Source organism: Diabrotica virgifera, chromosome 7 (genome assembly GCF_917563875.1).
Source record: "Diabrotica virgifera virgifera chromosome 7, PGI_DIABVI_V3a".
Lineage (NCBI taxonomy): Eukaryota > Metazoa > Arthropoda > Insecta > Coleoptera > Chrysomelidae > Diabrotica > Diabrotica virgifera.
The window spans coordinates 206801429-206824945 of NC_065449.1; the positions used below are offsets into that span (position 1 = coordinate 206801429).

The window sequence follows — 23517 nt, forward strand, 5'->3', positions numbered from 1 at the left end:
GGAGTTTGGAAGACCATGATGGCTTTGCTAGGAATTAAGAAGACCAGAACGACACCGCTCCATCCTCAACCCGACGGCATTGTAGAAAGACATAACCGGACCATCAACATCTACCTGTCCCTGTTTGTACACGAAAAGCAGAGAGACTGGAACAAACTGGTTCCTCTGTTTCTGCTAGAAAACCGAAGTTACCAACATGATGCAATTGGTTACACTCCAGCAATGCTGTTAACTGGTCAAGAGATGAAGCTTCCCATCAATCTCGTAGATAGTAATCTACCAAATGGAGAGGTGGGTCAAGGGACACTCCCCGAGTATGTCAGCAGTCTAAAGGATCGACTGGTTAAGGTCCACGATTTCGCCAGGAACAGTACAACTCACCAGTGACCGGATGAAGGTAAGGTTCGATCAGGAATCTACTCCTGTGAGTTTCAAGGAAGGTGACGCAGTTTGGCTCTACCAACCAACGAAAAGGAAAGGTCTAAGTCCCAAGTGGCAGCGGTCCTGGGAAGGACCGTACCTGGTTACTAAGAAGATAAACGGCCTTGTACATAGGGTGTAACTGACGCCACGAAGTAAGCCAAAGATCATCCACCTGGAGAGAATGTGTCCTTATGAAGGGCAGAATTCACCAACCTGGTCCATTCAGATACTGTTCGGGGCGAACCGCCTGAAAGAAGGGGGCGATGTTATGAATCACCTTAGCGTAAGCGTAAGTCTATAAATTCGGGATGTCAGACTAGTAATGGATCTGACAAATATATTTGTCCTGTAGAAGTTTTGTCATAAAAAACGTTTTGGAGATTTAATTTTGTACTTTACTTATTAAGAATTTAATAAAATTGAGAATATACCATCATTAAAATATGGTTACATTGTATTTCTACCAATTATGGGATATATCAGATTTTTATTATTATATTGGTATATGGGATATTATATTATTTTATTAACATCCTAAGTGCTCTAAACTTTGCTGCAAACACACGATAAACGCAGTTGCTCGAAATGACATAGTGTAATTTACCTCCGAGGTAAAAAACTCTATATGTGTATACACTGTGTCCGTAAAGTATGGAACAAATTCTTTTTTAGCTAAACAGAGCATTGTAAGAAATAATCCTGAAACACGTCGATTTTTGATTTTAATTTACCGTATTTTAAAATAAGATTCTACTATACAAGGTGAATTACTTTCGAGTAATGACGTCACCGTCATTTTTTTTAAATGGCACACCCCCATTTTGTCTCAATTTTCGGATTACTCTAGCTGAGCTGATTTCAAAAATGTATCACATGTTGATTCAAATTGGTACAGGGTGGACAAAAATACAATAGTTTTGTGTGTACTCATAATATTAAATTTTAATTAATTTTTGATATTATATTAAAATATTAAATTAAACAATATCAAAAATTAATTAAAATCAAAAATTAATTAAAATATCAAAAATACAATAAGTATTTTTGATAATATTGTTAATTTAACTAACGCGTTACTTTATGAACACACACAAAGCTATTGTATTTTTGTTCACCCTGTACCAATTTGAATCAACATGTGATACATTTTTGGAATCAGCTCAGCTAGAGTAATCCGAAAATTGAAACAAAATGGGGGTGTTCCATTTAAAAAAAATGACGGTGACGTCATTACTCGAAAGTAATTCACCCTGTATATTAGAATATTATTTTAAAATACGGTAAATTAAAATCAAAAATCGGCGTGTTTCAGGATTATTTATTAAAATGCTCTGTTTAGCTAAAAAAGAATTTGTTCCATACTTTACGGACACAGTGTATATATAGTTTATGTAGTTTCGTAATATGGATATATTGACAAAATTTATGGACCTGTTACGAAAACTGTTTTAAAATATATACGGAAAATATTTTAAAATATTAAAACGGAAAAAAATACTTTCGAGTTAGTCCCATATAGTACAAAAAAACAACAGAAATAAGGAACTATTTAAGTTTGAGCCCTTATATTATTAATATCCCTTCACTGTTTATGCAATATAGCGATTTATAACGAATTGGACCCAATTATTTATTACATTTTGCATAATATAAAGGCTCAACTAAAAATTGTTCTATATAATACAAAAAATGTTAAAACACAATCTCACCATGTTCTTTTTCTCTCTGTGTCAGCGCTAACCGGCAGAGCATTTCATTTTGTGCCCTTATCATTTAAAATCACACTTAACAAAAATTTTGAGTTGAGCCCTTATATTACTCAGGGTGCGATATATACGTTTTTTAATTCTTTTATTAAACTATTTTTGGTTTCAAAACAAAAAATAGTTTCAGAACCAATATTTGGGTGTCTACTGTTTCTTGTAATTTTATTATTTTTAATTTAATGTAGTTTTACTGATTTTTTGTAGTGGCCCATTCATCTTATTGAAAGGTTTTTCGAATATTGTATATATAATTTAATGAGACTTTTTCAGGAAATACCACATCAGCGAGGGCTCGATAACACGGAAAGAGTCCCACCAGAGCTCAATCCGTTTGATACGTAGGTATCTGGGATGAGTGAATTTTCCCCTTAGTGGGAGTGTGAGCCGTATGGCGTAAATCTGGATTTCTGGACATTTTAGCTATCCACAGCTTAACACGTTCAATGCCAATAACGCGCTGGCGCGTCGATACATGACAATGGGTGGAATGCATAAAACGTAGTACCTGCTAATGCTTCAAGTATGTACTACATTTTTGAAGATTTTACTACACTTACAAAGAATTACTACACTTACAAATGCTTTGTAAGCATTTTACTACACGTACAAAGCATTTAATGCTGTGTAAGTGTAGTAAAATCTTCAAAAATGTAGTACATACTTGAAGCATTAGCAGGTACTACGTTTTATGCATTCCACCCTTTAGCTAGGTGCCGACGACGCTCTCGCGCGTTCAGACTTTCATCGATTATTATCTTGGATTATTTCACTGGCGCTACAACAGGGCTTTTTATATTTTAAAGGCAGGTAACTAGAGGTATCAATTCTCTAATTTTGTTCTTGGTTTTTCGATTTACGACTTTTTGTCCCGATAGGATGTGTATATCTGTTGGCTTTGTATTAAGTGTAAATATCAGTAATAGCACATATAATTCTGCAAATGCTTATTAATTTATCGGATTACTAACCGTGTAAAAATTAAACATTCCCAGATTTCGGTATTTCCCCTATTTTCTAGAGTCGCTAATCGTAAAGCTTGGTAATACCCGGATAATTTCGGTGTTTCCCCTAAATGTTATTTGAGTTCTTTTACATCTCCTTTGGTTATTTTATATTTGAATGGCATAGGGTAAGCATAGGAAGTGCAAAAATGAATAACACTGACGATATTTTACAAAGTGGCTCAAATTCAAATAAAAAAATAAAATTAGATATGAAAAAAAAATTAACAGAGGAAGAACTTTTGAGATTATTAGAAACAAGCGATGAAGAATTTAGTGACTTTCTTGATTCAGACAGTGAATATTTACCAGAATTTGAGGATGAAATTGAAAATACTTTACCTACAGCACTTATTGAGGATACGGAAGATACGGTATGTTACAAAATTAAATGCAAATATTAACTTTTTATTAAAACATATTATTTAATTGTAGCCTAATCTACTCGTTGATGTTGATGAAAGCGATAAATGGAAAGAAAATTTTGATGGTATGAAAAATTTTCCTTTTTTAAAACACCAAGAGTTACTAGTAGAAGTTTCCGATAATAATCCAGTTGACTTTTTTCGGATGCTACTTACAGATGAATGTTTGCAGCAAGTATGTGATGAGACAAACAGGTATGCCGAGCACATTTTCTTATCTAATGCAGGGGCGACACATTCTAGGATTTTCGATTGGAAAATTTTGACTTCCGAAGAACTGCTAGTCTTTTTAGGATTAGTTCTACACATGGGTCATATTTCGTTGCCTAGGATTGAGGATTATTGGAAAAAGAAAGATCCTCTTTTTGCTAATGCAATTTTTTCCACTTTTATGGGCCGGAACAGATTTATGGTCATAATGCGATGTTTGCATTTTAATAATAATCCAGAAGAGGGAGAACAAGTACCTGAAGACAGAATTTATAAAATTAGACCGATGATAAACTTTTTCAATAAGAGAATGGAAGAAGTTTATTATCCTGATCGTAATTTGAGCTTAGATGAGTCAATGGTATTACACAGAGGACGACTTAATTTTAGACAATACTTAAAAAACAAAAAACATAAATATGGGATTAAGTTGTATATGTTGACCGAACCAAATGGTCTAATTTTAAAATTTTTAGTTTATTCTGGAATGTTTGACGATTCAGGTGGAAAAGGACATGTTAATAAAGTGGTTTTGCACCTTTTAGAAGGGAAACTAAATGTAGGCCATTGCGTTTACATGGACAATTTTTACAACAGCTTTGATTTAGCTAAAAATTTACTTGAATTTTCCACTTACTGCACAGGAACTCTTAGAATTGACCGTAAAAATAATCCGGCAGAAGTAAGGCAAGAAAAACTTGCTAAAGGTGCAACAATTGCCCGTTGCCGAAAAGGGGTATTAGTTGGCAAATGGAAGGATAAAAGGGACGTTTACTATATAACAACAGAATGTCAAAACACTTTACAAGAAGTTACAACAAGAAGAGGTCAACATGTAATAAAACCAGAGCCTATTATCAGATATAATAAAAATATGTCTGGTATTGACCGGCAAGACCAGATGCTTGCCTATTATCCGAGTCAACGAAAAACTGTACGATGGCCAACAAAAATATTTATACATGTTATACAGATGATGGCTATAAATGCCCACATACTATACAACAAGTACTCTGGAAAAAAGATTGGTCTTTACGAATTTCGTTTACAACTCGTTAGATCCCTTTTAAAAGTTATTAATTCTGAAGCCAAACTTGTTCCAAAAGATCATTCAGTAACAAAACGAGAGGTAAAGGATGTAAAGGGAAAAGTTATGAGAAAACGCTGTAAAACTTGCAGTCAACAAAATATTCGTAAAGATACAATTTACGAATGCAAAGCCTGTCCCGATACCCCTGGATTTTGTCTGGATTGCTGTCAAATATCCCACAAAGTTTAATGTTGTTTTATTTACTTATAATTTATGTTATTTTGTATTTCTTGTTTTGTTTTGTATTAGTAAATAAATGTTCCTACTGATTTTTATCAATATTATTTACAAAACGCACCAGCGCGTCGAACGGCGTATGTATACAAATACTAGAGTCGAGCGCCACTGACGCTCTGGCGCGTTCACCACCAACCCCTCTTGTATATATGTGCATTTAGTTTAAAAATACTTACTTTATTCGGACTTTTCCAGAAACTAATAAATAAACGTCTTTGTATCAAAAACAGTAAGCGGCTCCTGGTGAAAGCCTACCCAGAATGGACCGGCAGTTAACGTGTTAAAGTTCGACTCAACAAAGCTACTTCTTTTATCCACCCTTCTCTTTCTTTCGTTTACTCCAGTTTGTCCACCGGTATCTTTTCTATTTATTTTCAAAAAAAATTGAAAACCTTTTCAAATTTTCCTACCCATTATGGGGGGTGTGTTTCTTTCTATATAACGTAACAGCTTCTTTAGTTTACATTTCCCTAATTTTCTATTAATTATTCTCTTTTCTTGTTTTTTTTTTAATTTTTTTTTTGTTTTTATCCTAAAGACCAAAATAATTGGCGTTCAACTTCTATTTTTAAATTCTGTTTTGTCTGCTAAGCTTTCGATACCCCTGGTATCTCGACATTTTAATATCCATATATCACTTATTTTTCTTGAACTTCTTGTACTACTTGAAACTAATAAAGTTTAGATATTCACTTTTGAAAAGGACAGGCTATTTTTCGTGAGCTAACCATCAGACCAGCAACCAGATCTTTTAGATCTACATGTTTTACTAGTAAGTTTTTCAATATTTAGTAAAAAAAGTTTGCTTTAATTGAACTAATCAGTTGTTTTCAATATTTTTGAGTCATGTACCACAAAATTCATTTAAAATTATTCTTGGTACCACCTAACTGAAATAGGTACCTATTGAGCTAGGTAATCCAACTAACTACAAAAATATGCTCGATTTTGGCTGTGTTTTTGTGTTTTGTGTACCACTCCAAATAATGATTTGTACCACCAGTGGTATATGTACCACAGATTGAGAACCCCTGATCTAATTAATATAGCTAAGAAATGTATGTGACATTTAAAAAACAATTTATTTATTTAACCCTTAAACGGAGAGGTGCCGTCTGACAAACTGACACCCACTGGCACCACGCTTCATATATTGCTAATACTCTTGATTGTTTAGTCGTCACCTGACTTGAAAGAAAAATTTCACTCCTTGCAAATTTATCATAAAAATTCAGTTTTTACTAGTCTGTCTGTCTCTGTTCGTGTGACTTAATTGATTACGATTTACGTCAAGTGCGTGTACAGTACATTGTTTATAATTTCAGTTTAAGTTATTTTCTTAATTTCTGTTTTAAGTAGTAACTATTTTCTAGCGTTATCACCTTAAAAATACATATTTGACTAACAAAAAATGGAAAGCTACGTATTTTAAGCGTTTATATCAATAATTGCCGTCAATAATCTTTCCGCTTTTAAATATATTCTAAATTTATTTACTGTACCTTATAATAAACATAATATGTATACGGTACTATATTAATAAATAAATTTAAAAAATTGATTTAGGCAGTTATTGTCTCCTTAAAAAAACGGTAGTCTCTCAGACGGCATGTCTCCATTCGTGTGCTAAAATATGGTCTCTCCGCTTTTATCATCATTCTCTTTGCCTTATCCCTATGCGGGGTTGGCTTCCCTAATTGCATTTCTCCACACAATTCTATCCTGGGTCATATCAATATTAATCCTCTTTACCAACATGTCCTGCCTAATCGTCTCCCCCCACGTCTTCTTTGGTCTTCCTCTCCTACTTCTTCCAGGAATCTGCACTTCAGCTACTCTTCGTATTGGATGATTAAAGTCTCGACGTTGAACATGACCAAACAATCTCAACCTATGCTCTCTCATTTTGGCATCAATTGGTGCCACACCTAGACTTCCCCTAATATACTCATTTTTAATTTTATCCTTTCTTGTCACTCCACTCATCCATCTAAGCATTCTCATCTCCGCCACATGCATTCGTTGTTCCTCTTTCTTTTTCACTGCTTAACATTCAGTGCCGTACATCATAGCCGGTCTTATGGCCGTTTTATAGAATTTTCCTTTCAGCTTTATTGGAACTTTTCTGTCACACAACACATCACTCGCTTCCTTCCACTTCATCCATCCAGCCCTAATTCTACTGCATGCATCTCCATCTATTTCTCCATTACTCTGTAATGGTCTATCCGCTTTATCTCTTTCAATATTATTATAAATATTAATACACATACTAAAGTTAGTTTAATTCTAAAATCTATTTTGCATTATTTTTATCTTTAATAAACTTGTTTCTATGAAAAGTTCCTTATTCTCTGAGATTTAGGTTTTTTAATAGATATAAAATCACTTATATGGCGAAAATTTATTAATATTGTTCTGTTTTAGAATCTTGGGTTTTGTACCGTAAGAAAAATGGACTGGTAATTAATCCACCACCAGGCTCACCATCTAATGGATAATTAGGAGACCCGATGCCTGACAAATGACACCACCAAAATGGACAACTTTTCATCTAGCAGCCTTACATCAAAAACAACATTTGGCAAATAAATTAAGTATTTAATAAGGATATTTTTCTTTAATATTAAGATATTCAGCAACTTTTTTACCTTTGAACCTTCAGACTTTTAACTTTTGTTTGGACCTTTAGTCATTTTTGAGGCCTTCAGCCATATTGTTCAGGACTTGTTATAGAGACAAGTCTACCAATTTGTTTAATAAAATATTCTTGTATAAATGTTTGTGTTATGCTTTGATTTCCCTTATGACAGTTCTTTGATAGTTTCCCATAATGACGCTTATAATAGTTATTTATGAAACAGTTCGTGAAGTATGCTTTTTGCGAACGCACGCGATTTTTAGAGCACGAGCGACAACGGAGCGAGTGCTATACATCGCGTAAGTTCGCAAAAAGTACTTCACGCAGTTTCATACAATATTTTATCTACGATAAACAAATAAAAAAACTGTAACGTTTTGTCACTGGAATTCATTTCTATTCTACTATTGTTAGAACTTTGACATTTAAAAATCCAAACTACTTTCAAACCACAAAACAGTCAAAAATTTTGTTGTAAGTCATTGCTCATATTGTCATCACCATGACAACGCGAAGTTAAGAATATTTGATTATATGAAAGTGTGCCAAAAAACCCATTGAAAGTGTGCGAAAAAGTAAATCCCATTTAAAATACATTGTTACTTCACGCACACTTTAAACCCTTCACGCACTGCTATCTATAATGACAGTTTTCTCAAACTAAAAACTTATACATAATATGACATAGAGTAGATAAAAATATGTCTAAGCTATAAGCTATACCATCGGATAAATATTGCTGTATCAATCAATAAGACACTATTTGTTATATGACATTGCTACTTTGAAGTAAGTTGTGTATACTAAGATTCATCTTAGTCGTTAACCGGTAGTAGATAAGTCTGATATAGGTGTTATGATTGCCGACCTTCATAGAGAAGGCACATAAAGAAGAATATTGAAAATTGTTACCAACATATCGATGTTGTCAATAAGTAATTATTTTTTTACGAAACTGCAAAGTTTTAAAATCTCGTATATAGGGTGAGGCAGATAAAAGGCTCATTAGAAATATCTCGAGGGCTAAAGGTAATAGAATCATAAAAATTGGAATACAGGGGTTTTGAGGTATGAACTATTTAATGAAAATATTTTGGTCTCTTTGCTACTTCAGGTTATACTGGAAGTTGATTGTAATTTCGATTTTTTAAATGAGACACCCTATATATTTTTACATTTTTGTATTCTGCTCGATGTTTTCCTTCTTAAAATATGAGGTTTTGTAATATTATACAGGGTAGTTTAAAAGATAATTACGGTTTTTATAAATTATGTAGCAAACTTTACACCCTGTAGAATTGTACTGATTTGATACAAAAAACTCCATTTTTGTTCAAGTAATTTTTAATATAGTCTATTATTATTAAAAATTATTAATATAGCGAAATGTTTAATTTTAGTATAGAGGGTTGGTCGAAACTCGGAATGAGTATTTTCTGAGTTTTCTTAAATGGAACACCCTGTATTTTAATACATTGTAATGAAATGATATTTTATAGTACTTTTTTATTTCTTAAGCATTCCCTATACTTAACTGCTTTAATTTGTAAGTTATTCCTATTTCTTTAAGCCAAACATTAATTACAACAAAAATTACGTGAAATTTTATTAGGTTTGCCGTGAAAATATTCAGTCATAAATAATTTTTTGAAAAGAAATATATGCTAATCTAGAATGATTCTTAATTTAATTATATTGGATGAGATACCAAAATGACTACGTTGTTAAGATTGTTGGTGCATAAAATATTAATAAAAACAAACCACATTCTAGTTAGTTGGCTATGGCTTTGACACTAAACTTGATTAAACATTAGACATTATATTATTTTTATAATTCCAGTGGTTTTGTTACCATTACTAATATAAATTTTTTTAATGGAGAACTGATTAGTAAAGTTTTTGTTCTAGGAGAGTATAACAAAAATGTACTACTAGCAATAAGAATTTATCATCTGCAACTCCCTGATAGACGACAACCAAGAAGAGAAACTTTTCAAAGTTTACTAAAATAGTTTCGACGTACTAGACACTTAGATTACGAGAACGTTCATACTAATATGCAGATTCTCAGTGACTCTAACATTTAATTCATTTTAATGATTTACAATAGTTTTTGTTCGATCAGATTTCTCGTAATCTAAATGTCCAGTTCGTTAAATCCGCTCTAGTAAATTTTGAAAAGTTTTTGTTGTCATCTATCATGGAATTGCTGATGATAAATTCTTATTGCTAGTAGCACATTTTTATTTGTTATACTCTCCTAGAACAAAAAAACATCTGAATCAGTTCCTCATTAGAAAAATTTACTCATTAAAAAAAAAGCAACTGGAACTTTAAAATAGTAGAATGTTTAAGCAAAGCAAATGTTTAAGCATATTTAGTGTCAAAGTCATAGCCAACTAGATAGAATATTGTATGTTTTTTAAATATTAAACACACCAACAATCTTAACTAATCTTAACGGTCAGTCCAGATTAATATGTGAAAAATTATTTATGACTGAATATTTTCACGGTAAACCTAATAAAATTTAACGTAATTTTTGTTGCTATTGCAATTAATGTTTTGCTTAAAGATCTACGAATAACTTACAAATTAAAGCAGTTAGGTGTAGATAATGCTTAAGAAATAAAAAAGTACTATAAAATATCATTTCATTACAATACAAAAATACAGGGTGTTCCGTTTAAGAAAACTCAGAAAATACTCATTCCGAGTTTCGACCAACCCTGTATACTAAAATTAAACATTTCGCTATATTATTAATTTTTAATAATATAGGGGAGTGCAATTAGAACGAAAATATGCATTGTTTCGGAAAAATTCAAACAAGCTTATATTTTTCTAAAACTTTTTTTTTAGTTTATATACATGTTAAAGTAAAAAGTTCTACTCGCGGATTTGGCCGCTAATTGTTTATTAATTGTTTAAACAATAACAATTGTTTTGTATTAATAATTTTAAAAATATCGTTAAATTCATCATTTTACTTTGATCTCAAATATGTTTCTATTTTGTTTTTGAATATACTGAATCCGAATATGGCATTGCAATTTGAAAATTCTTATACAGAAGCTCTTATACAGTATGTCTGCGTAGCTAGGAACCACATGGAAAACTTTTTTATTATCAATTTTACGAAAAAATTTATTCTTCATAAAATGCTCTGGATAGTCAAAAATCTAAAACTCAACCATCAGATATCAGATTTTATCAATTTTATACGAGTTATGTCAAAAATATGAATTTCGTAAAGAGTAAAGTACCTTTATATTTCAGAATATCAAAAAATGCTATTATGAAAAGTTGTTTGAAATTAAAAACTATGTTTAAATATACAATTACATCATTCAAATCAAAAATTATTTTTCAATATTTTCTCAAATTACGGATACTCATCATCATTTTATTATAATTATGATAACTATTTTATTATCACTTTCACGAAAAAAAAAATATTCTTCATAAAATGCTCCCCCTGGTCTAAAATCTAAGAAACAACCATCGGATATTAAACTTTTTTAATTTTATACGAGGTATGTAAAAAATATGAATTTTTCTTAAGAGTTAAGTGCCTTTATTATTCACAATATTTTAATTAGAAGGATGTAATTGAACACTAAAACAAATTTTTTAATTGCAAACAACTTTTCTTAATAACAATTTTCGATATTGTGAAATTTAACGATACTTTACTCTTGAGTGAAATTCATATTTTTTGACATACCTCGTATAAAAATCATTAAATTTGATATTTGATTGCATCTTAGATTATATATGATGCAGAGTATTTTATAAAGAATAACTTTTTTTCGTAAAACTGATAATAAAAAAGTTATCAATAGGTTCCAAGTTACGCAGACATACTGTATAAGAGCTAAAAAAAATTTTTTTGCTGAACATTTATTATTGTTGAAGTTTATTATTAAGTGTATTTTAGGTAAGTTTTACAGAAAAAAATTTTGATCACTTTATATAAACATTTTTTTAGCTGGTAATTTTCGGTTTGTGTATTACATTTTTGTTATCTTTCTTAATTTTCTCAAAAAGAAATAGTCTATTTCATTTCTAAAGTAAAATAATTTAGTGAATTTTAAAGATTCCATCCTAAGCTTTAAAAAAGCACTTATAAAACTGTAATAGATCTGTTCAAACTTGAGTAATGCCGTCTTAAAGTGGTGGTAATTCTATAAAACTACGAAGATTTCAAAAATTACATTTTTTAAGACGTCATATCATTTGAATTAAATTTTTGAGATTTTTTGAATGAAACATCATTTGGTACGATGCTTGAAAGGTAAGTTGTGCAAAATTTAGGGTTTTATAAGAAAAATTGTATTAGTTACACATTTTTAAATCATTTTAAAACAAAATTCATGTAAGGCTCATTTTCCGCCCCCACCGTACTTATGTCCATACATTTTATTTCTTTTTATTATAGCCATAAGATAGCTTAATTATTATTCTTTTAGGTTCAATTTGTAAACCGTGCACTTCACCGTACGCTAGTTTACAGTGCGCCAATGTTTGTGAGAAGGGTGACTTTAGCGTTATAAATAAAAAATTATAGAAGATACAGATTTCATTTTAGAAAATTCTTTATATAAGGTTTTTTTTTGTAAAATTTTCTGAATTTTTCAATGGTCAAGTCAGTTTTGTTCTAAAATTTATATTTTCGGAGTTATTTAAAAAAAAACATCAAACTTCTTAGTTCCTTTGTTTAATAAAAAATGAAGCACCCACTTCTCGAGTAGAACTTTTTGATATGTTGTTTATTAAACACTTCTTAATGAAATTACAAAAAGTTCTATCTTGTTTGATTTTTTCCGAAGTGAAAATCTATATGCACTCCCCTAATAATAGACTATATTAAAAATCACATGAACATGAATGGAGTTTTTGATATCAAATCAGTACAATTCTACAGGGTGTAAGTTTGCTACAAAAATAATAAAAAACCGTAATTATCTTTTAAACTACCATGTATAATATTACAAAACCTCACATTTTAAGACAGAAGACATCGAGCAGAATCCACAAATGTAAAAATATACAGGGTGTTCCATTTAAAAAAAAATGAAGTGACAATCAACTTCCGGTATAACCGGAAGTAGCAAAGAGACCAAAATATTTTCATTAAATAGTTCAAACCTAAAAACCCCTGTATTCCCATTTTCATGATTGTCTTACCTTTAGTTCTCGAGATATTTCTAATAGGCCCTTTATCTGCCTCACCCTGTATATCACGACAATGTAACCAATTTCAAAGTGTTGGGAGAGTTCCTCCTTAAATTAATAACCCGAGTGTTCGTCGAAGCAGTTATCTTCATGCTATAATATATAGGTTACATCTCTAGAAACCTAATTAACCTAGAGTGCGGAGGAAATAAACATGCAGCCCTAGTTATTTCAGTAATAGCTACAGATTCGGATTATCTGTGTACACTCACATACTTGTCCTGTCTGTCGTCTCTGTGTAATAGGAGCTGCATTGTTACGAAAATCTGAAATGTTTTTGTTAAAGTCCTTAGCTTTTCCTCTGATATCTCGATATAAACAACAAATGTTGTTTGTAAATAGTAAAGTTCGTAATCGTTTATTATTTTACCCAACTATTAGTAATAGTAATTTACGTAACAAGTTCCGAAAGTGATATTTTACGAGACGAGTAGGAATTTTCCAGGACGAGCCGTATAGACTAGGAAGGATCTGTTTTTAGGTGGATGTGAGAGGTGGCATTCGGATTTTTGCGGATAAAGTTAGGTGATAACTTCGTTAATAATAATATATGCCTTCTCAAATATGCCCGGAACATTAATAAAAAAAAATAAATATTTAAAAATTTCAAAAAATTTCGTTTTTTTTTCTACTTTCTTTGCTTATACAAAACTTTAGAACGATTCATTTTGGAAAAAGTCGTATAGGAACAAAACAAAGATAATTAAATTTTCTATCAGATACGATTGGTTAAAAATGTCTTAATTTAACACCCTTGCTGCAAAATAGCAATAAATATAAAATAAGGGGGCCAAACAAGCCTGCCCTTATTCAATATTTTTTTATCACTTAGGTTACACATGGAACCTTCCTAATTCGCTTAGAAAATTTTTGTAATGTGCTAAAACCGTCTACCAAATTTCATTAAAATTGACTTACTAGATTTTGCATAATAATTTTGCAATCTAAACTTTTTTAAAAAAATTAAAATTGTTTAAAATCTTGCACAACAAAAACTAGAACATACAAAGATTTGTCAATATTTTTACATATAAAGAAGCACTCCACTTATCTAATGCACTTTACATAATTGAAATCGGATTATTTAAGCAGCCTCAGCAGTGGTTTAAAGTTATAAACAATTTTTTGGCCTATAAACAAATTAGTGCTATGTCCAGGAGGGGGTGCTACGGGCTCCTTTATTTAGATGGACTTACCCAAGTTTTTTTATGTATTTTGACCCGTAGAACACGAATTTTTTGGGTAACAGTTGATCCGGATGTCGATAAAATTGTTATAAACAAAGAACTTGAGGAATTACATAACATCGATTTTTCGCAAAATAAAATATTTTTTTGTATTTCTTGGGTAATTCTAAGCAAAAAATGTTCTTACATGTTTTTTCGTATGATGCATAGTTTTCGAGATAAACGCGGTGGAGCATTCAAAAAATCGAAAAATTGCAATTTTTTAACGAGAATAACTTTTGATTAAAAAATAAAATAGCAATTCTGCTAACAGCATTTGCAAGTTTAAGTCAAATTAAACCGGTTTTAATTATTTGCATTGCTAAAAATTAATTTTTTTATTATTAAACAAAGCTATTTTTTTATTAGCCAAAAAAATATTTATAAATTTAAAGCATTGCTGAGGCCCCTTAAATAATCCGATTTTAATTCTGTAAAGTGTATTAGATAGGTAGAGCACCTCTTTATATGTAAAAAAATTAGCCAACCTCTAAATGGTCTACTTTTTGTTCAGAAAGATTTAAAAATTTGAACTTTTTTAAAAACATTTATATTGCAAATTTATTATGCAAAATCTATTAGGTCAATTTTAATGAAATTTGGTGGACCATTTAAGTAAGTTATAATAATTTTTTAAGCGAATTACTAAGGTTCTAAGTGCCACCAAAGTGGTTAAGAAACATTGAATAACAACAGGTGTATTTTCCTCCTTATTTTGTATTTATTGCTATATTGCAGAAAAGGTAATACCTTAAGACATTTTTGACCAGTTGTATGTCATGAAAAATTCAATTATCTTTATTTTATTTCTCTACGACTTTGTTCCAAAACGAACCGTTTTAAACTTATAAGCAAAGAAAGCAGAAAAAAATCGATGTTTTTCGAAATTTTTAAATATTTTAATTTTTTATTAATGTTCCGGGCATATTTGAGAAGGAGCATAAGTCAATTATTATTACTGAAAGTGTCACCTAACTTTATCTGCAAAAATCCGAATGTCACCTCTCACATCCAAAAATACACGTTTTTTACAGTTTAGTCCTGGTCTAGTAGGCGAGTCCTGGAATCCTGCGAGTCTCGTAAAATCACTGTTGCATCGTGTTACGTACAATATTTTTTCTGCAGCCGTTTTTATGTTAAAAAGAATATATGGATAAAATTTACTTATGAACTTTTATTAAACACTTTAAAGTTACTCTCGTGAAATCAACATTAGAAAAATCTACTTATGAATATTAATAACACAATTATAACAATTATTTACATTGATATTTAGTTTCCCTAATCTCATCTGGAATCATTTCGGCTTCACTTTCACTGCTGATTTCCATTTCTTGGAATTGAAAAACGAAATACTGAGCGGAAACACACACGAATCTGAAATGACAAACGTTGTCAAAATAAAATACAAAGTTGATGTTATTGTCAAAGCCATTACCTAGCTATCCAAAATCGTCCCGAAAGTAAAAAAAATCGTCCCGAAGTTAAAAAAATCGTCCCGAAACTGAAAAAATTAGTCCCGAAAGTACCTACTTTCGGTACGAGTAGTGTAAAATGGTACTTTTGATTTAATAAATCATACCGAAAGTTTTATTTTCGGGACGGCTGCAGAAAAATTCCTGCAGCCGTAGGTATTTTTCTGTACACAAACACTCCTGTAAATAAGTTACACTGAAGCATGAATGCATAAATAGGCTACAGTTAGAGTTGCACAAGTTTGACTTAAATGTTTGAAATTGACTTTTAAGTGGAGTTTGAAATTGTGTTTAACTTAATTTCAAGTCAAACTCAACTCAAACCTTCTGACAAATAATTTACGTCAAGTCAAACTGGTCAATGGTTACAAGTTTGAAAATTCAAATTGTTTGTCAAACTAGTCTGAAAGAGTTTTAAAAATTTATTTATTAGATATACTTTTTTTCGAGATAGAAATGTAATTAATATGACAATTAAGATAACAAAATTAAAAATACAATGAGTCCCATATAAAAATAACATGACACGGGATGCGATTCAGGTTAAAATAGAGTCGTAAATTAAAGAAAATGATTCATTTCCGCGTAAAATTGCTTGCTGGCAAGTTTCGTTTTATCGGTGATCATTGTGTTCCTTAAACTCAGTCAATGATCACTTCTTATGTTTATTTGAGTGTTGCTTTAGATCACTTAGATCACAACAAATAATTCTTGGTTCCACTATTTGTCATTTTATAAAGCTGTTCTTTATTTTTACATAATGTGGACATGGCAATTTTCATTGTTTTGGAATCGCTTGCCGTAACATCAAATAAATCAGTACGAAATCACGTTCACACATTATCGCACAAAGCACAACACTTCAAAATGAACGTAACAAATAAGCCAAGCGTATACTTCTAAATATGAACTATAATTCTATATGAACTGTATATTGATATAATATGAACTATATATTGAAGAAGTTTGATTTCAAGTCAAACCTAAAGATATGGAAATCAAGTCAAGTCAACATTTTTTACAAAAAAGCTTGGTTGACTTAAATCAAACTAGTTTGACTTGACGCATCTCTAGCTACAGTCCTTTAAAATGCGGTGTTACAGAAGGACACTTAGAACAGCATGGACACAAAAGAAAATTAAAACGGAAGTATTTCGAGAAATGGGCACAGAATAAGAAATAATCAACACAATAAAAATAAGAAAGTTATAATATTTTTCTTAAGGTTCCATCTTCTAAGGTTCCTAAGGTTCCATCTGTTGATATCCAAGGTTGGATATCAACATGGCGACTCTTATTTTACTTACAGCAGCTCTAAATAGTTGGTTAGAGCTCAGACTGAACCACTTCCTTTAATTTCGTAACCAGGAGGTTTCTTTTTCTTCCTACATCTATTTACCTTATATGTTGCTCTCTATAATCAAACGCAGAAGACTATAACGAGGACCTTTTACTATATGACCGAAATATTTAAGCTTCCGCCTCTTAATTGTTTTTATAACTTCTTCCCTCTTATTAACCCTATCATCAACAGCTATTCCATCAATCGTCAGATGATAAGGCCTCCCTTAGGTGTGTCCATTCATTTCTGTTTGCTGCTTTTGCATCCATTCGGGTCAGCCATTCGTTAGATGGCATTACTCCATCTTGTTTGAGGTCTGTCTCTTCTTCTTTTGGTTGTCCATGGTCACCATTAGAGAACTCGCTTCTTGCAACAGTTGTCTTCCATTCTTCCTATGTGTTAACCCTATCAAGGACATCAATACTCCTAGTTTTGTCTGCCCATGATATTAGTAGCATTCTTCGATTACACCAACGCTTAAAAGCTTCCAATTTCTTAATATCTCATGCTTCAATGTCCAGGCCACAGATCCCTAGAGCAAAATTGTAAAAAGGTAGCAACGCAACAACCACATCCTTAGATGAATTATTAGATGAAGACCTTCTGGTCTCTACTACATAATCGATATTTCATTTTCACAAATTTTGCCCATGCTATTTCTAGACGGCTTTTAATCTCTTGTGTTTGTTCTGTGCTTTGACTAACTATACAGATGTCATGGCTCAAAGAGGTTTCAGCGATGAGAGCTGCGGGGAATAGAGCATTATAGTCAGTATCATCAGTATTAAGATTTAGGCTGCTAAAAATATAATCTAAATTAAGATTGTACATATCAATTATTCCCTCAGTTGTTACATATGGAAGTGAAACATAGCTGCTGGTATTTGAAAAAAAGGTTCTCAGAATGATATTTGGGCCTCAAAGAGATGAATTGACATGAGAGTGGAAAAGAAGCTGCAATGATGATTTGGTGATTCTGTACGGTACTGAAAACATTGTCAAACATATAAAAGCTAACCGAATAAGATGGGTAGGTCATGTGGTAAGATCAGGGGAAGACAGAGTGTTAGACAGTGTTTTGAGAGATCAGACGGTAGAAGATCAGTAAACCTTCCCAGAAAAAGATGGAAGGATGATGTTGAAGCCCATTTATCTAATATTGGAGTACAACAATGACTTACAACGCCTACTACAAAAATTTTAAATAACCGCCGAAAGTATCTCTCTCTCTCTCTCTCTCTCTCTCTCTCTCTCTCTCTCTCTGTCTCTCTCTCCTGTCGTTTCCCCATTACTGAGGATCATGATTTCTTCCAATATTCCTAACAATGTTTCTCCATTGGTCTCTATCTTCAGCTGCTCTAAGAGCTTCGCAGAATGAGTTTCCAGCTGAATGCTTTATTTGGTCAGACCATCTAGTTGGTGATCGTCCTCTTGATCTTCTCCCCGGAACGTTTTCAGAAACAATTAATCTCTCTAAACTGTCGTCACCTCTGCGAACCACGTGACCAAAGAATTGCAGAATTCGTTGCAGACATATTGTGAACAGCCTTTTTTTAATATTGAGTTGGTTTAGAATGGAAACTTTTGTCCTATGAGCTATCCAACGTATGCGTAGCATTCTTCTCTAGCACCACATCTCAAAAGCATCAATTTTTTGGAGCTCACATGCGCGAAGAGTCCAAGTCTCTGCGTCGTATAGAAATATTGAGAATACAAGGGCATTCACCAGTCTCGTCTTGATATTTTGAGAGATTGATCTATCTTTCCAAACTTTAGTTAGGCGACTCATCGCATTTTTTGCCATACCAATACGTCTCCGAACTTCTGCTTCACAGTTACCATCGTTAATTATACTAGATACAGACAAAGGTGTTTACTATCTGGTATTCCTGTAACATGTTAGTCAGTAGAACAATGTCGAATCTGTCGACCACCATTATTTTTGTCTTAGCTTTATTGATTTTCAGAACAACTTTATTGCTTTCGTATTCAACTCTTCGCAGAAGATCAACCATTTCTTGCTCATTTGCTGCTATAAGTGTAGTGTCATCAGCAAATCTTAAATTGGAGATTTTTCTACCAGCTACTGTTACTTTACCGGCCCATCCTTCTAAAACCATCCTCATAACATGTTCACCATAAATGTTAAATAAGTCAGGTGACAACACGCATCCTTCTCTCAAGAAGACCTTCAAGACCTCTCTCGGTCTTGAATTGGTTTGAGAACTTCTGATCTAGTCGTACTATCGCTATATTAGACTGGTACAGATTTTTAATAAGTGTCACCAGGTGCATTGGTGCGCCCATTTCTATTAAAATTGACCACAGATTTATCCAGCTTAGACAATCAAATACTTTTTGGTAGTCAACGAAGCATATAATCATAGGTACTTGAAATTCTCTACACTTTTCAATGAGTTGTCTCAGGTTCAGGATTTGTTCCCTTGTACCTTTACCCTTTACAAACCCCGCTTGTTCCTGAGGTATTTGGTAATGTAGATAGGTTTTTAATCTGTTTTTGAGAATATGCAACAAGATTTTACTAGCATGTGTTATTAGTGACAGTGTGCGGTAGTTTTCACATCTGGTAGTAGTTCCTTTTTTGTGTAGTGGGATATAAATTGAGGTACACCAATCAGATGACCATTTTCCTTAATTCCAAACAGCGACACAGATAGAATGGATGATATGTAATCATTTGTCACTTAGTAGTAACTGTAGTATTTCACATGGTATTGAATCAATGCCTGGGGATTTATTTCTCTTTAGTGATTTATTAGCATCTTTGACTTCAGTGAGTAAGACAGTAGGTTCTCTAGGGTAGTCAGAAGGCCACTGATTTTCTGCTGATACCTCGTTATTTTTATACAGCTCGACACAGTAGTTTCGCCATGTTCCAATATTTCATCAGTATCGGTCTTTAAATTACCATTCTTATCTATTACAGACCACGTTTGAGGTATAAATTCTCTGGTAAGGAGTTTGATCTTCTGGAATAAGTCCCTCGGTTCATTTCGACAGCCATGTTCCTCTAGCTCTTTGCATATTTTAGAGATGTAATCAGCTTTATCTTTGCGGCACTGTTTTTTGATTTCTCTCGATAACGCTCTGTATTCATCGTTTGTTCCGTATCTAGTTTTATGTTCTTTTCTGCGTTGAATCACAGTCCACGTATTATAGGATATCCATGGCTTACGGCCAGTGGAAACCGCTGCCTCAGTCTTTTGCAGCCTCGATTACCTTATCTTTGAGATAGATCCAAGTGTAGGAATACAAGGAAAAGTATAATCTGACATTATCCACAGAGAAAACCCCATCGATGGTAATATCCAAGAACCCAATTAGATGTAAATTAGTAGTGGACGACCATATAATTGAACAGGTAATGGATTGTAGATACTTGGGTGTGGAAATATCTAGCGACAGGCATCTGTGGCAAGAAACAAAAGAGCAGGCAATGAAATCAGCGAGAGAACCTGGTGTACTGAGGGATATAATCTGGCGGAATAAATATATGAGCACCGAAAGTAAAGTCCGCATTTATAAGATATGTGTTAGACCCAGACAAGAACAAGATTCTCCAATCAATGTATACTCCCTGTTCTAATATATGGCTCTCAGACATGGACGTTTATAAAAGAAAATAAGAGGAGGCCTATATCCAAGGATGGATGTGTAGGGCTGATTAGATAGGTAGTGTTAGATCCGTACTGGCATACGCAGCTGAGACAAGGGCTGAAACAACAAAGACCAAACAAATAATGAGAACAACAGAGATGAAAACCATAAGATCCATAAGAGATATCACACTCAGAGATAGAATACGAAACGAAGACACATTGAGAGAGCTAGGTGTTCAAGACGTAGTGAGATGGATAAGAGCACGACGACGTATGTGGAGAGACCACGTAGATCGGATGGTCCCTGAACGTATGGCGAAATGGGCGAAGACACAGAAGCCCAACACCAAACGACTCATAGGTAGACCCAAAAACGATGGTACGTATCGCAGCAGATACTGTAACAGAAGAAACAGGACATAGTCCTATTAAAAGAAGAAGAAGAAGAAGAAGAAGAAGAAGAAGAAGAAGAAGAAGAAGAAGAAGAAGAAGAAGAAGAATAAGAACAATGGGAAATGGAAGCGCAAGATGGTAAAAGATGGAGCTATAGAGGATGCGGCGTAGACTCACACCGAGTTGAAAAACCAGTCAAGATAAAGAAGAAAATGTCATGGCTCAAGAAGTTCGAACAACTATTTCCAACGTTAGGCAAACCGAATGTGGCACCAAAAAAAGAAGAAACTAGTTCAATAAGTTTTACTCTGCCTCTTCCCTAGCGCATTTTATTAAGTTACTAAAATGTTTATTGTAAATTTTATAGAATGTAGAAGGTATAATATATTTACAGTTTGTATGTATTTTTCTATATTTTTAAAGTTATGTTTTACATATCCATTCCTGATATATTCTGAACAACATTTTTGTTTATTTTAGTAGTATTTTGTATTTTGACAACGAAACCCGATTTGGGCTTCGAAACGTTAATAAAATTATTTTTTCAATTTAATTGTGGCTTATTTCCCACTAAATAGTTAATCATAAAAATGCCACAAGGAAATAGCTTCAGAACAACATATCCATTCAACCTTAGTAATAGGATTATAAAAGAAAATTGCTCGTTTATAATGAGAATATTTCATTTTTAACAGAAAATCAAAATGATTTCTTTAAATTCTTTTATGAAGGCAAAGTTTTTCTCGTTAATTTTGAGTAAATCATTCTTATGATAAAACGAATTTCTTTTATTAAGCCAGTAATAAAAATGTGCAAAGTTAAATTGAGTTACTACCGCTGGCAAACTATTTCGTCTCCTCCTTTTATTTTTTATCAATTTTCATGAATTGGGGTTGTTTAAAATTGAAGCTATTTCAAATTGGGGTCGCTTAAAAGTGGATTATTAGTTTCAGAAATTCAAATAATAACGCAGAATATTTAATAAGTAATTTCAACGAGCATCTGTGAAAGTCCTTTAAGCTTCAATAATAAAACCTTTTAAAATTAAATAATAAATTTTATCCATGTTAATATATCACGTAATAAGTTCATAGAATAGTTTAAATAAAATTGCAAAAAACTTTGAAGAAAAGAAATATTGCAACGCCGTATTTCTCGACATTTCCCAGGCTTTCGATAGAGTATGACACCCTGGACTCCTCTTTAAATTAAAAAATACGCTATCGAGTAACTACTACCTCATACCCAGATCATATCTGTTCAATAGAAGCTTTTCCGTTAGACCTGATAGCGCTGAATCCACCATTTGTACCATCTAATCGGGGGTCCCACAAGGCAGCGTTTTAGGTACACTACTTTTTCTGATTTTCACAGCGGATTTACCAGAAACACACAATGCTACAATTTCATTTTTTGCAGATGATGTAGCTGTATTATCAACTAGTTAGAATCCACCTAAACCTACTCGCAGAATAGTATAATCAATGGAGAATTAAAATCAATGAAAAAAAGTCATAACAAGTAATATTTACCACCCGCCGGGAAATCTGTCCTCCACTCACACTTAACAATACACACATCCCCGTCAGCACAGAAGTGAAATACCTTGGATTGCATATCGACCAAAGACTAACATGGAATAAGCACATCCAAATGAAACGCAGGCAGTTGGATTTTAAGTTCAGACAAATGTACTAGCTCCTTGGTATGACATCCAAATTTACATTAAATAACAAATTACTCATATCCAAAATCATATTGAAACCAAATTTGATGTTCGGTATCCGTCTCTGGGGATTTGATATATTAACACACATCACAACCACACAGCGATTTCAATCGAAAGTCCTTAGATCAATTACCTGATATGTCAGTAATCTCACAATTCACAACGATCTGAATATTCCCTTTGTAAGAGATGAAATTCAACTGGCATCGACCAACCATGAAAGTCGAATAAGAAACCATGACAACGAACTCGTTGAACATCTCTACCATAATAGACCAATAACCAGAAGACTCCAACAAACGTGGCCACAAGATTTAATACAACAGTAAAATAAACCTATAAGGCTAAGCATCATTGCATGCGCCTCCTTGCTTAAAAATTGCATTCAAATTTACCTATAACTCTTAAGAAGACTATAGCTATTTGTATAACAAGGGAGGAAAATGCTACTTTTCCTCCCGAGAATGAAGTTTACTTAATCATTAGTGAAGTAATCATTCAAGGGAGGAAAAGGAACTTTACTCCCATGTTATACATATGGTTTTTCCACCTTCCTCAAATAACAAGTCATTTTTTCATTTTTACTTCATTTATTTATGTAAGTAACCAACAAAATTTATTAGAACTAAAACTAACAAGTAGGTACAATATAACTGTCAACTGTCAAATATAAGTCAAATTATTAATGTAAACATTGTT

General features: G+C 32.4%; 1 protein-coding gene across 2 annotated transcripts; it reads left to right on the forward strand.

Moving 5' to 3' along the window:
* The first annotated feature begins 1731 nt into the window (after positions 1–1731).
* LOC126887926 (piggyBac transposable element-derived protein 4-like) lies at positions 1732–7931 on the forward strand. Of its 2 annotated transcripts, XR_007699293.1 has the most exons (3): positions 1732–2671; positions 2896–2996; positions 7580–7931. XR_007699293.1 is itself a non-coding variant. In XM_050655850.1 (2 exons), the coding sequence occupies exon 2, from the start codon at positions 3683–3685 to the stop codon at positions 5102–5104; it is 1422 nt and encodes a 473-aa protein (XP_050511807.1). In that variant the 5' UTR covers positions 1738–2671; positions 2896–3682; the 3' UTR covers positions 5105–5185. The 2 variants fall into 2 exon arrangements, 1 of the variants encoding a protein (XP_050511807.1); XM_050655850.1 differs by lacking the exon at positions 7580–7931 and having other exon boundaries at positions 1738–2671; positions 2896–5185.
* The last annotated feature ends 15586 nt before the right edge of the window (positions 7932–23517 follow it).

What these genes read in the sequence shown, in the direction of transcription:
- LOC126887926 (XM_050655850.1), top strand. Translation starts at nt 3,683, where the DNA reads ATGAAAAATTTTCCTTTTTTAAAACACCAAGAGTTACTAGTAGAAGTT.